The 15,200-nt window shown below is 36.5% G+C and overlaps 1 protein-coding gene across 1 annotated transcript; it reads right to left on the reverse strand.

Moving 5' to 3' along the window:
* LOC102236233 (mannan-binding lectin serine protease 2-like) lies at positions 1 to 15,154 on the reverse strand. The gene is made up of 20 exons (XM_023330584.1): positions 15,045 to 15,154; positions 12,545 to 12,743; positions 12,274 to 12,454; positions 10,882 to 11,007; positions 10,484 to 10,677; positions 9,094 to 9,244; positions 8,893 to 9,005; positions 8,040 to 8,115; positions 7,805 to 7,939; positions 7,669 to 7,725; positions 6,799 to 7,592; positions 5,198 to 5,256; positions 4,689 to 4,866; positions 3,804 to 3,987; positions 3,579 to 3,719; positions 2,555 to 2,689; positions 1,395 to 1,469; positions 1,100 to 1,308; positions 800 to 1,017; positions 1 to 702 (listed from the first exon to the last, which is right to left on the reverse strand). Exons 1-20 carry the CDS (start codon positions 15,056 to 15,058, stop codon positions 330 to 332), a joined length of 3,612 nt encoding a protein of 1,203 aa, XP_023186352.1. The 5' UTR covers positions 15,059 to 15,154; the 3' UTR covers positions 1 to 329.
* Positions 15,155 to 15,200: the final 46 nt, after the last annotated feature.

Below are 15,200 nucleotides of genomic sequence, written 5' to 3' on the forward strand. Positions count from 1 at the left end.
GACGCTTAAACCACTTTATTCAAATTGAATGAACAAGGTTTTGAACAAAATCAAGTACAGCTAAACCTACTAACAACAAAATTAAGTAGCTACCTTTCTATTTATTTCATATTCCTTTATTTCATCAGGTAAACCCCGTTGAGATCTAGATCTAATTTTCAAGAGGGACCTGAGCAAAAATTTGCAATACATAGCAACCTGGTTACAATTTATGATTTATTATACAATAAGAGCCCATTTTTAATTGTCTTTTGAGCAACTTTGTATTTAAAAGTTGTTTAATCAGCTTTTAGTTTTTGTTTTTGTCTCAGCTTAAGTTGTTAATGTGTTTAATCTTCAATGTTTTCTCGCATGATCTTGTTAATCCAGTCTACATAGTTTGCCACTTTGGTATAAAATCCGTATTTTCCTTTCTGTCCACATTTTAACCCCCAGCTGACAATCCCAGCAGCCCAGAATCGTCCATTTTCAGATTGCAGAGTGAAGCCACTCCCACTGTCACCATTGCAAGAGTCCTTCCCACCTTCAGGAGTTCCAGCACAGAACATGTTGTTTGTCAGTTTTGGTGTCTGGCTACTAGGCATTCCCTTCAAAGAATTACTGCATTTTTTCTGTTCCACCACTGGAACATGTACATACTTCAGCTTATTTGTTAGAAAACGCAGCTTGCCTTTGTCTGCAATGCCAAAGCCAGATACCATCCTGAGAAAAAAATGACAGGTTTATAGAACAAAAGATCAGTTATGTAAAAGAGATTTGATATTAATGAAATTATTTTGAAGGCCTACTGTTTCTTTACCCCATCATTCCGGTGTCATATGTGTCATCCTCTGATGGCAAACACAGTGGCATTATTGCTGCTTGGAATGTGATCGGGTCTTTAAGTTTTATCAATGCAATGTCGTGGTCAAAATTTAAATAGTTTGAATTATTATATTCAGAGTGAACATGGACTGCAGTTACATTCAGGGAAGGATTTTCTATAATTTGGTGAACATCTGTAACTCCAAGGTAAACCTACAAAAGACATAAAAGAAAAAAAGTTTTTCAAAAAAACATGTCACTGGACAAACACAGAAGATTACGCAGTATTACTTACAGATACAGCCTCAGGAGTTTGTACTTGTCCATTAAACACAACCACATTAGCTCCAGTCAAAATCCAGCGATCTGCTATGATCATACCTCCTCCTCTGCTGCTACCTACATTTATTAAAGCTTGCCATGGGATGGTATGCTCTGCAGCATCATTTCCTCCAATAATCCTCTGAAAGTCATTTTCAATTTGTTTTGTTGGTCGACCACAAACTGTATAGGATATAAGTTTGTAGTTACAGAGAAGTCACAGAGATATCAACATGGGTTTTGATGTTTTAAGGGACCAAAGATGATACCTGGTAGGCATGCTGGTCTTAAAATAACATCATGGTTGGATCTCCACTGTCCATCTGCTTCACAGGTGAGAGAAACTAAGAATAAAACAAAAAAATAATTATTTACAAAAGTGGTATTTTTATCTTAGGTGCTAAAATCAAATACCTAAGTATTATCAGTTACGGTTTGCTAAATATTCACCAAAAAGTTACTAATTTTGTGCATCATCTAATGTCTTCAGCCTTAGTGAACAGCATGCCTAACACCTTTATTTTGTTCTCTCTCTGGAGGAAATTCACAAAGCAAGGCAATATCCACCAATCTCTGCATCTGTTCTGCTTTGGCCATTTAACAGATTCCAGTACAGGAAGAAGGTTTTACTAAATACATCCAGATGCAAACGTGCTAATCAAGTCCAGTTGATGGATCCATCTCGGGCATATTTTTTTGTCAGATCGCAGTTGTATTTGTCTCATCCACAAATACAGCTAATGCAGCTGTGAACAAGAAGCTTGAGATTAAGTTTTTAGTTTTTGCCTTTTTTATAACTTTACTAAGTTGTAATAATGTCAGAATAAAATAGTTGAGATGTATGTGCAGTTACAGTTCATTAATTTATTTAAATTAAAAAGTGCTTTTGGCTTCTATTACGAGATCTATTACATGTTAGGCACTCGTTCTTTAAAATCTTCCTGGTATAGTACCTTCTTCAGCCCCTGTATATGCTATAGTGGTGACAAAAGTCACCCATAGCTAAGAGAAAATATAGTTTTCTCTTAGTGCATGTCTTCCAAGTTACACAATATGACTGGATTGTCTTGGAATGACTGAACGTTGCTCTAAATCAGGGGTGGGCACTCCTGGTCCTCGAGGACCAGGAGTGCCCACCCCTGCTCTAAATGCTCTAAATGTCTCACATAAATATAAACAAACTGAATCAGTATCAGGAGATGCTATAGTTGTCCTTTCTGATTCCAAATTTATGCAAATCCCCAAAACATAATAAAGAAATACCATATTAAAATCTATATTATAAAAACTGCTACCTCTTGATGGGAATATGTTGATGAAAACAGAGTTCATCTGGATCTCAAAGCTTAGAGCTTATGGAAGCTTTTGTAGAAAGCACCAGAATAGAATAGAATAGAAAATACTTTATTATTGTATAGTAAAATCTTACCATTAATGCCACCATATGAAGAATAAAATGGTTCATTGCAATGATACTGAACAACAGAAAGATATTGGTTCTGGAAGCCAGACAGCAATGTTACTCCTCCATTCAGCAGAGGCTCAGGTTCTCCACAGTCAATTACTGTGGCAGAGAAAAAAATAGATTCAAGATTTTGTCAGTATTAATTGGTTTCTTCGAAGATTCAATCCTTTTCTCAGTCAGCGAGGAAAAGAATTCATGCAAGTCCCCCAAATGCAGCGATCTGCAGGTAAAACTTCCCCTGTTTCAGAGTTTTGTTAGACTATGTCGTGTGATCGTGCTGTGACACTTATTCATCTTACAGTTTAAAAAAATACATTCAGAAATTCAAGAGATGATTGTTTTAAGTAAAAATCTCACACAAACACACAGCAAACTTGACAGGTTTAGCTTAAAGCATATTTTTGAGTTACATGGGTTAAGTCAAAACCCAGACCCACTGAAAGTCCCATTATTAATCCTCCATAAAATGTAAAACTGATGTTAAGATGTTCCTCATATAACCACTCTGATCTTGAGCCATTTTGCAAACAAGAACTATAGTGGTAATCAACGAAAGATGATGCTACAAAGTAGGAAAATGCACTTTTTTATTGTATTTTATAAAATGTTTTGAAAAGGATTCCTAAATTTTTTATTTGCTTGTGTTGTGTTGATCCATCACATTACACAAAATGTGAAAAAATTACAATATAGACTGACCCAGTCAGTCTATATTCATCTAAAATGAACATCATTTAAGATGTTCATTAATGTATTTCTGTGGAAAGGTAGATTAAGTTATGCTTTTTGGTGTTACTGCCTACTGTTGGCTCACAGTCAGAAAGGAAATAGTTTAAATGTTGCCATTGCTTTGAGAAACAGATTTAACATCAATTAATTATGTTTTTATCTCCAGCAAACTGTTCCTTCCAAATTAAGGTTCACCACAGTGTTTAGAAACTGATTTTTGATACACCTGAAAATCTCCCTCTGCATTCACCAAACTTACACATGCAGGTGCGTTGGTCTGAGCGCAGCCCGTAGCCATGGTGACAAGCACAGCGATATGACCCAAGTGTGTTGAGGCAGATCTGAGAGCAGAGTGGACCTGATCCATCCTCAGGTTCTGGTGCTGAGCATTCATCAATGTCTGGTGAAATGAAATTATGCATATAATATTGCAAATTAAGTGTATTTTATTTATTACATGTGACAGAAATTTACCAAATCACACCTATTGCTTGGTACTGAGCAGAAAATCCCACATTCTGGTTTCGGTCCGGGTTGTAGTCACTCAGCTGGATTTTCAGGGTGAGTCTGCTGCCTGGAGACAAAATGGGCTGGTGGCCGGGGTGACGTCCATCAGCAGAGTTCTCATTGCCACAAAACTTTCCAAGAACCTTTTCATCATGTAAAACCTGCAAAGATAATATATACAAAATAATGAGGAAACACTACACATAGAACTTTAAATAAAAAGTAATAAAGTGGGGATTGTGTTATAAATACACATTCTGCAGATTTTTCAATTAACAATTTAAGCCTTTTTTATGCAATATTAGAAATACATTAGCAATTGAAACAAACATCATTCAATTTATTTTTAAAATAAAGAACTGAACATGTTATTGATTAAAATGCAATAGTAGAATTCCTTTAGTGCATGCTTGATCATTAGTACTAAGGGATGCATGTGCATCTAAATATTTCTAAAATCAACATGTGAAAAGCTCAGTCCTTTCTGCTTGACACATCATACAGTGTATCTGTGGACATATTTTTTTCTATTAACCGATTAATAATTTAATAGTTAAAAGTGCTTAACAGGAGTGCAGAATTTGAACTGGGTGACGCTGAAGCTACCATTAGAGTGGTAGGAAATATGTACAGACAAAGAAGGTTTTTTTTATATATATCTTAAATGAGAAATGCACATATTTCTTTTCATTTTTGGCTTAGTTACTGCTCTCAGTCTTGTTCTTTCAGCAAATGTTCTTTTCTTGATTCTGTGTACTCCAGTTAACAATTATTGGATTTCTAAATTAGTTGACGATTATTTCAGTAATTGATTTGTCGCGATTAATTTGCCCTATATCTCATAGTTTAATATAGCTCTGACAGTAATTGAGGATTTGATGTCCACATGTGTGAAGGTCAGGTTGATCTGGAAGCCGTCCGGCACGCTGATCTCCCACTGCTTCTGCAGGTTGACGGGATAGAGCTGAGGACACTGGGGGGAATGGTTCTGCCCTGAGTCCGGCAGTGGGACACACTCACACACCAACACACGCAGAAACCTGCAGGCAAACAAGAGTTTGATCTGTTTATCACAGTTTGATGGTCTGAGCCTCTGGTCCAAAGTCGATTCAAACAGAAAAGAGCAAACACAGTGACAGAATCAATTAAACCACAGAAGACACATTTTATACCCAAGTACATCTATGACAATGAATCAACTATCTGCCTAACACAGTATGCCTTCTGCAGAATCAGAAATTATTTAAAGTAGAATAAAAGATTCAAAGTAATTGCTTTAATATTTAGGGACTTTTTGAATTATGGGGGGAATTCATGTTAAAAGCCGTTTAATTCTGTCATAATTTATTATTTAAAATCCTCTAAACTCACCATATGATGAAAGATGTCCAACCAATCCTGGCATTGAATATGTCCATGTCTGAATTAATCTAGTTGTCTACTGACGCATGTAGATACAAGTGAAACATTAATGCCAGAAAGATGGCGCGTTTGTCTTGGCAAAAATCCAGTACACGTTTGACTTTGGACAGCAAAGGAAAAGTATCGTAAATATGGTATTTTGTGAAATATATGACTATGTGATATAATTAAAAAATGTCAAGTTTCATGCTATTTTATATTATGTTTTTCTATTCCATTAATAGAGGCATATTTGGCTCATTCATCAGCTGTCATAATTAATTTTACCACTAGATGGGGGTGTTTATAATTTTTAGCATAGCACCATCAATGAACAATATGACAACAATACGCTAGTAAACATAAAGTTTATTTTGAGTTTATTTATAATTATGAACATTGCAAACCGAGATGTTTGCAATGTTCTATAAACCAATACTTGTACTTCTCTTTATATTTCTTAAGGACACAGTCTCAGACGGAGCTGAATGGGTATAAACTATTCTTTTCAAACAGGTTTTTTAGTTTGTCTAGAATAGTTACTCAGTAGTAACTACTGCTAAATGTGAGATTCTCACAGATTGATAACAGTTTTAGTCATATATACTCTGGGTATAATTGTATTAGGAAATCAATTTTAAACTAACAGGTATAATCTACACACATTTCATTGAAACCATACAAGCTGGAAAAATAGCATTTTGAATGGAATAGTTATGTAGTCTGTATATGTCATATTCATTTTTAATAAACTTCAATAAAAATGAAGAATAAAAATCTGGTAGTGTTCAAGTAACTAATGTTTTTAGCCATTCTGCTACACACTGTTATTTTTTTTGTCTGTCCGTTGTGACTGAAAATATTCCAAATATTCCAGCTGATTTTTTCATTTGTGTGAGCAACAAAAAATATATATTGTAGCCTTAAGTAAAATATAGAATACAAACCTATTGAATCTGACTTTTAAACATGAACAGTGTTTATTTATGTAAGTTTATTTGGTAGGGATAGACACACATTGAACAACAGCTAATTCGCATCACTTGTCCCTAGTGTGACAGAAGATTTTAGCTGGTTTCAACATAACATGTTTAAAACCTCAGTTTACCTCAGAAACAGAAACTAGCCCGATGCTCAGGCAGTAATAATGAAAAATGTTAATAACTTTAAAAATAACACCATAAATATAATTGTTTATTGGCACTTATACGGCAAAACTTAGAAACTTTATAAAATATGTAACTGACATGTATTACAAAGCATCGTGATAAATTTGTCCATGTGGAGAATATACTCCTGATATAGATTTGTGAGTATGGATTAGGTCACACATAAACAAAACAGGTTAGCATTTAAAATGGTTTAAGTCTGTAGATGATTTGTGAACACTTCCTTTAATACAGATATGAAGCACTGTATTTGGTACATCTTCTTAAATATTATTGATTTCATGCTAATGTTTGAATATTTGATTTCAAGAAATTTTAAAAATTGGTTAGTATCAATAATTTGATCAGCCCTGATAGATGGTTATTAATTATGATTGAGAAGAATGTTTTTTGTTTTTTTTAACTCCCTGCTTCATTTTTCTTGATCTCATTAATCCAGTTGACATAATTCTCCACCTTGGTGTAATAACCCTTCTTGTCACCTGTTGCACCTCCCCTCACACAGGGAGCGCCCCACGACACAATGCCAATCAGATAATGGGGCCCTACGCCTGAAGACAACATGGGTGAAACAAAAGGACCGCCACTGTCTCCCTTGCAACTGTCTGCCCCTTTTCCTCCAGCGCAGAACATGTTGTTAGTAAAACTCATGGCTTTGCTATAAAGACTAGGTGTGTTCCCACACTTAGTGAGGGAGTAAACGGGAACGTCAACGTATTGTAAGACGTCTGATGTGCTATTCCAATTACTATCCTGAAATGTAGCCCCCCAGCCAGACACTGTGCCTTGTTCTCCCTCCATCACACCTCTGTTTACTTCTGGCAAGCAAATAGGCAGGAGGTTTGTTCCAAGCTTCACTTTGGACGTGAATTTTATCAGAGCTATATCATTATCATAATTTGTTTGTGGTAAGGCTCCTCTGTAGCTGGGATGCACTATGATTTTTTCAATTGGAATGGGAGATACATCAGTTCTACTAATAGTTGTTGTATCTATCAGTCCACCGTAGAGTTGAATTGATTCTCTCGGGATGTCGTTCACAACGTGTGCTGCTGTGACGGCCCACTGATCGTTTATCAGCGATGCTGCTCCGAACTTTGGACGTGTTATGAAAAGCTGCCACGGTACTTCTCCCAGCGTTGCCACCTTTCCTCCCAAAATTCTGGCTGTGCTTGACGGTTCTGGCATTCCACACACTGAAAGGCACAAAAGTCATCAGTAAAGTGAATTAAGTGATTTAGTACAGAAAGAGTCAAGCAGGCATTCCTCTACCTTCATTGCAGTTTGGCATCCTGGTCCACTCGCCATCGGCGTTACAAGTGCTTGTATCTGAAAGGTTTAAGGAACCACACTGTTTAAAATCAAGCAACACCAGATATACCACAGTGTGGGAGAGTCATGTAATCACCATTTCCTTCCAGTGTGTAGAACTTTGAAGTGCAGTAAAACTGCATCCGGCTGCCATACTTTGTGTTTTGATCCTCTGGATTCACCATCTGAAGGATGCTGTCACGTCCAAGGTCCGGCCAACCACAATCCACAACTGGAGCGAGAAACAAAAATTACCACGCAAAGCGGCAGTACGTTTAAAATTAATAAGAAAATGTTCAGGAGAAACACAGATCGGTTTCAGTCTCACTCACTTTCACAGGCGTACATGGGAGCCCATGCACCATTGCTCTGGCAGGTTGTGCCATACTGTCTCGTTAGACCGCCAGGCTTCACAAAACGAGAACTTAATTAACTTTATGTCAACTTAGGGTTTGCACAAACATTACACTGGTCAACAGCCAAAAAATTGTCTGGGATTTTTCCAACTGTTTTATGGTCATTTTGATGTGCTGAATCCAAAAACTCACATTGGTTTTGCTCAACTTTCTGAAGTAAGCTACTTATAAGATTGGGATGCTGGGATGATGGCTGGTTACTGCTGGACTCTGAAGAAAGAGATCCCTGCTGCTGAGCATACCAGGCGTTCGAAGAAACAGAAGTCCATGCCCTTACTTTTGCACAATGAAGACATAATGTTCAATTTACCTCTACTTACCCTTATCAGCAGGGCCGGCCCAAGGCATAAGCAAACTAAGCAGCTGCTCAGGGCCACTAAGGGTCCCCTCAGTATATATATACTGTATGTAATGTATATATATATATATATATATATATATATATATATATATATATATATATATATATATATATATATTATTACTATATATTAATTAATACACTTATTAATTAAATAAGTGTATTAAGTGAGATTTTTTTTCTCCTAAAACCTTTTTTTTGATAATATTAATGGAAATGAACTGATAATGTCACAAAAATGTCATCAATTTAGTCAGAAGACCAGATTAGAATAAACACCTGACCTGATGAAAAAAAATGGATGTTATTTTTGCATTCAGCTGTGCAAAATAGTCCTAATTCAGTTGAGAAATCACAGACAACTTCCAGAAATATTATTTTGTAACCCAGTGTTATTTGAGGACTCACTGAATCTGCAACATAGCCAAGATCACAAGTTACGGTCACTGATTCTCCCCGATGATATTCTTCTTTCAGATGAGTCACATTTGAGTTTGAGGTCACAGGTCGACAGACCTTATCTGCAGGGAAGATAGCAGCGATTTTAGAGACACTAGAGATCCTGTTTGGGGGGTGGAGAGGAACTGTATTAAAAAGAAGCTGCATTACCTCTGGTCTTGAAGTGGATATTAAAGCCCTTGTTAGTCCCAGACCCGTCAGAGATGAAATGGATTTGGACGTGGCTCGAGTGAGTGAGAAAAGGAGAAGGTGGGGGTTTGTTACCACAGAATGGACCCAAAGTCTCAGAGTGAGTCTCAATCTGTCAAGCACATCAACACAGTGCATGTCTTAAAATATAACACTCTGAAACACCTGGTTAAGCATGCAGATACGCAGTACTACTAAATCTTATAACATGTAAAATGTCACAAATATGTTTTCAGTGAGAAAACAAAACACTTCTTGCAGCTGATCTTTGTAACAGTTTTGCACGCTGTTCACTTGAACAAGCTTTGTTTCGTTTCAGAGGTAGCTGCATTAAAGTTGCACCGCTCACTGAATACTGCAACATCATTGACCTCAAATTAGCAACATCACATGTCTAAAGTAAACCATCGATGGTTTACTGGAGTCCTTCAGCTCAGAGCTGCTGCTGCTGCTGCTTAGAAACCTGAACTTTGTGTCTGTATAACAAATCCCTGTAAATCTGGACTTTGGTCTGATGTGTCAAACTTTCAGCTTTCACGATTTTGGAAGGTACACAGAGGTGAGCTGATGGTATCTGAAAATGCGGTTGTCTGTGTAAAACACGGAGGCGTAGGTGTGATGGTGTGAGGGTCGTTGATGGTAAATAGTTTGTTTTTTCAGACTCCAACACCTAACCATCATGGTAACCACAATATCCTAGAATGATGCATCATTTCAAGCTACTGTCTGTTTAGAGGAAATTGACCACAGTAAGAAGTGAGTTTAACTCTACAATAAAGCACAAGCAAATGTTAGAGTCATAGTAAAGGTATAAAACATATTTTATATTCTTTACACTTTATTTGCTCACTATTTTACCCTATAGAGTTTTATAATTTAATAAGTTAGTAGTAGTTATCATATTTGTGGATTTTCCTGTGGAACGTAACTCCAAATCATTTGTTGAAAATTTTTGTAGCACATACAAATCTAGAATATTGAAGAGAAAATGAAGCTTGGGAAGGTGAAATACCTATTGCTTCACACACTGTTTACAAGCAGCATCTTCACTGGTGCAGTCACATATGTATGTATTGTGAGGTTAATTTTTATTTTTAGTGATGTCCAAATCGGCGAATGAACAGTGATAGAATAGTAAAAATCTACATCTATAGGAGTGAAACTAGTTAAAAGAAAGAAGTCCAACACTGGCTCATCAAACAGGATGTCCTCTGGTTGTTTAATCCAAGTTTTCAACACTTCAGTCTCAGCTTCCTCTTTTTTATTTTTACTATACAGGGAGTAACGCTTTAATAAAAAATTTTAAAAAACACCTTCCTGGGATTTTTGAGTACTGCGACTTGATTCTCACCCTCAGCTCATCTATGCAGTCTCCCTCAGGGCTCTGCTCCACATCGAAACCCTCAGAGAAGTGCAGCTCCAGCTGAAGGTTGTCCTCCACAGACAGGGTGTATTTACAGTTGGTATTTTCTGCGTACGCTTCAGGCCAGGAAAGACTGGATATGTCACCTCTTTTCAACCCCGACAGGTCCTCAGCGCAGCCCACTGTATTTAGGATGACACGAGTTCATTCGCAGCCTGCTCATCACTTTGCCGGCATGATTAAACCTGACTACGTTCGGCCTCCATTTTTTCCAGACTGACCACTTCTGCTTCTCCTATTTCTCACTTCGTGTTTCGGTTCTGTCCTCCTCCATTTGTCATTTGCCGTGTGTGACCTGCCAAGAAGTTAGAAAATGTCTCTCTTACCCATACAAGTGTGTTTGTCCTCGTCCAGCTGGTAACCATGACGACAGGAGCAGTGGTAGCCTCCGAGGAAGTTGTGGCAGAAGTGAGAGCATTTGTTGATTTGCTCGTCCTCACACTCATTAAAGTCTGCAAAGTAAAAAAGACCCTGAACATCTTTAAAATATGTTCGTTAAAGCATTAACTAAATATTTATATGAAACATTTATTTTGATCGTCTGACTGTGAAAAACACTTTCTGGAATTTTATGTAATGTCCGTCCTTTGAGCTCCAACTATTAGATTTAGGTGAAACACAGACGACAGTGGAAAGGCCCCAGAATTTATTTCTCTTTTTGACTCTGATTAGATAACAATAAAGTCGCCACAGTCCGTTTAAACTTGCTTCCTACTCTGTCTTAAAGCCTGGAAAGTTATGAAATGGACTTGTAGAGCATGGACAAATATTTTAGCTTCCAGACTTAATTTATCCTCCAATATTCTGAAATATAAAAAAGAGAGCTTCTAGATATTCAATTTTTTCATTCAGCAAAATTTCTACTATATTATTAAAAAAATTCTCTGGATTGTCAAACAACAGTGGGACAAATTTCCTTCACAATGATGTGAAATACTCATTGAAATATAACAAACCTGTAATGTTTTTGCTGTTTACTTTTTCTCATAAGGCCCGGCTGGTTTGAATTTATTTTTCAAAGTAAATAAAATAAGTATTTGGTAGCTGGTTTTTCTACTTACTCAGGTTATCTTTGGCTGATGTTAAAATTTGTTTTATAAACAGAAACATTCTAATTTAACAAATTAGAAAATAGTTTCGAATGAGGCACATTTGTTAGGTTAAAAGTATTTTTGAAAATAAGTTTTAAACAGATTAGACATTCTTTCAGTAAGCCCACCTTTCTGTATTAAAATAATTTTTATTGGTTGTAATAATATATTCTTCAGTGTTGTAAGCAGAAAATCATCATCATTACAGAAACATAGACTTTAAAACATCAGCTTGTTTGTAAATAATCTACCTAATTTGTTTGATTTAGTGAGTGGAGTTACTGAAATACATGAACAAAAACAGAAGAAATCTGAAATGGGGCAAATTTCCAGCCAAAATGTAGAACTCTCACTGTGGATAAGTATTTAAATATGAAATGGAAGGTGTGAACCATCATTCCCTTTGTTGTTGTTGTTGTTTTGAGGTTTTTACATGATGAAAATGAGAAAGTAGAGTACACATGAACTATTTTACACTTACAACGAAACTGTTTCCAGTTCAGTTACTCGTTGTCTAAAAATAAACCTGACCTTTATCTGAAATACAACAGGTCGCCTGAACTGGACATGAACCAAGCTAAAAACATTTTTCTGAATGTGGAAGTATGGTTTGTTTCTCGCTCTCACCTTGAAGCGTATAAAACCCTCTGAAGCCAGTGTGTCTCTCGGTGTTGGAGTAATCGGAGTGAAACAGAAGAGTGAGGCAGCCGCCAGGGGAGGAGAACAGCAGTGGGTTCACCGTCTCCTGAAGCTCCTTATAGTCTCTTTTCCCACACAGAAGAGCTATCAGGTTCCCTTTGGATGAGATCTGGGTGTAAACACCACAGGCAAAATATATTTATCTACTGATTCACACCAGTTTGATGCAGTAGCAGATGAAGGCATCATTAAGCCTGACCTTCACAGCATCATTTTCACAGTCTTGGCTGTTCTCCAGGTCCAGGTGGATCAGTCTGATGGAGACGGTTTGACCTTTGGGCGCGCACTTGGTCCAGTTTAAACTTTTATGAGGCAAATACCCCCTGGGGTACCCAGGAGACTCCATCCATCCCAACAGCGTGGAATATGAGGAGCAGGGCAGCAGAAGGAGAAAGAGGCTGAAAGAATGTGCAAATATTACAAAGGGAATATCTTAATTACAAAATCTTTAAAAAAGAGATAATAAAAAATTAAAATGATGATCTCCTGAACCATAAGCTTCAGTGAAAGTTTGGTAAACTTTCTTTGTCTAAGAACGTGTTTTTCTGTGAAATGTAACTCCAGATTAATCACAGACTATTTGAACATTCATGGATTTTTCCATATAAGTAATAAATCAGTTAATCGCATAATAAATTAAAACAAACTCAATCATTTCCACTTGCATCATTTATAGTTTTTCTCTTTTCTTTCTCTTATTCTACCAAAAACTGGATGACTGAAGTCTTCAGTCTGGTGCTTTGGTCTCAACTTTTGTTTGTTTGTTTGTTTACAGAGATTTAGTTGATTTTATTTATTGTTTCTGTTGTTTAATTATTTGGGGTATTTAAAATATCTTCCAGTTCTAGTGTTAAATGTTCATTAGAATTTTACATTTATTGTTCTTTGTGAAATCTTTGCATTATTTATGCCATTACAGTCATATTACTTGAAAATGGTCTCAAAACAACAATATTATCGTTTATCGCAATAATTTGTGGGGCAATTTATCATACAGAAAAATGTATTATTGTGAGGCCTAAGCAAATATTTTAAAGAAAATGAAAGTCTGGAAGCTAAAATAACTGCTTGACAGGTTATTGGGTTGTGTTCAGAAACCAGCCAATCGAGGAGCTGCTTTTATTTCGCTTGATGCTGATTGGTTGTTCCCCAGGAGGAAGACTGTAAATGTTAGCTTTTATAGTAGTGCTGAGACAGTTTCCATTGTGCATATTAATGTAAATTTAGTGTTTGAACTCTTTAAATGTGCAGTTATAAGCCTTTTTCTTCTTAAGTATTTGTAGATTTTAAATAATAATAGCCAGCTGTGGTCTCTGTTGAATACAGAGCCTCTACTGTACGCATCATTTTATTGTCCAAAAGTCTTGAGTTAATCATTGCTTCCAAAATGTTCCTGATCCATATTTCTCTAAAAGATTATTTTATGGTCTTTTCCTGTGTTTATGCTTGACTGTTCAGTACATTTGAGCAATGAATCATTCAGACGCAGAGATTTCTAAACTGAAGGGATGAACAAAGGTTGAGTCTTCACGTAACACGCAACTTGTAAATTTATAAATTTAGACATTTTTGAAGCTTTTCTCATTTCTTAAGCTGAAACGGTAAAGGATATCAATGATAACTTAGTAAATGAAATTGTATTTTTGCCTCCAACGAGATGATTTAAGCTCCTTTCTCTGCTATCTTTCTTTAATAATTCACCGCTCAACATGTTTAGCAATGTTAGCATGCAGGAATAATGGCTCTATTATGTTCTTTCAGACATGTATGCAAATTTTCAAGATAAAACTCACCTGTTTAAGGAACTAAATTAGTGTTCAGTGGGTCCACTGTGTAAAGTTAATGGGAGTGGCTTAAAAAACATTGCAAAATAGTGTCTGTTGCAAAATGCTGACATTTGGTAATTATTTGATGCCGTTGCATTTTTCTACGCCGACCTGTAGATCGGTATCAAACTGCACGACTTTTCGTCTTTGCTTTGAATTTGATCTGTGGAGCATTTCAAGAGGAACCGGGCTGAATGTCATGTTGACATGCCAGTTACAAAGAAAAAGTTAATTTCAGGAAGTGCTTCACCGAAGCTTAGCAGCAGACGCCACAGAGGTTGAAAACACACTTTGTGAAGAAAAAGAAGAACTACATATGTGAAGAGACTTTGTGTTACCACGTCAATATCAACAAAACCCAGAATGGAAAAGCTGCTATTACTGTTTCGTTATCTATAAATCAATGCAAATAAAATGAAAAGTTGACAACAGGTCAGAGGAACAGTCACCTCCATGATGAATCTTCCTTATGCAGGAAAGGAAGGTTCAGACGAACAGCCTTATGATCCACATTGCTACGTTTACTTCTAAGGTGCATTTATCATTTCTGGCATCTTTCAAGACAATAACACAGATTCAGGCAACTAAAATGGTTAAATATCACAACGGCAGCTGAAAAATGGTCAACTAAGTATTAGCACAAGTTTTTGCAGGAGCCAATAACTCCATTAATTAAATTAGGACTCTGCTAGTCACTGCCAAAAACTGTAAATCAAGTGATAAAAGAGTACTTTTGATGAACATTTTCATTACTTTTGTATATTCTGACAGAGAAACACAGAAAGACACACAACAACAAAAAAACCCACACAATTAAAGTGCTGATTAGCACATGTTAAACTATTTGGATTTATAAAAATTAAAAAATCCCACCTTAATCTGAACATGGCAGCACAATCCTCATATGAACCGTCTGTATTCCTCCTTCCTTTTTCCCGCTCATTAATTCACTCTCCGTTCTCACCCCCTCCCGTCTCCCTGCGTCCCCTCTTCCTCTCTCGGTTATAAGTTGCACCGGTAAGCATTTAT

The sequence above is a fragment of the Xiphophorus maculatus genome, chromosome 3, assembly GCF_002775205.1.
Source record: "Xiphophorus maculatus strain JP 163 A chromosome 3, X_maculatus-5.0-male, whole genome shotgun sequence".
Lineage (NCBI taxonomy): Eukaryota > Metazoa > Chordata > Actinopteri > Cyprinodontiformes > Poeciliidae > Xiphophorus > Xiphophorus maculatus.

What these genes read in the sequence shown, in the direction of transcription:
- LOC102236233 (XM_023330584.1), bottom strand. An exon ending in TCCCATGTACGCCTGTGAAA is followed by an intron (nt 7,940 to 8,039) that starts GTGAGTGAGACT and finishes TTCTCGCTCCAG; the next exon opens with TTGTGGATTGTGGTTGGCCG. An exon ending in TATGACACCGGAATGATGGG is followed by an intron (nt 703 to 799) that starts GTAAAGAAACAG and finishes TTTTTTTCTCAG; the next exon opens with GATGGTATCTGGCTTTGGCA.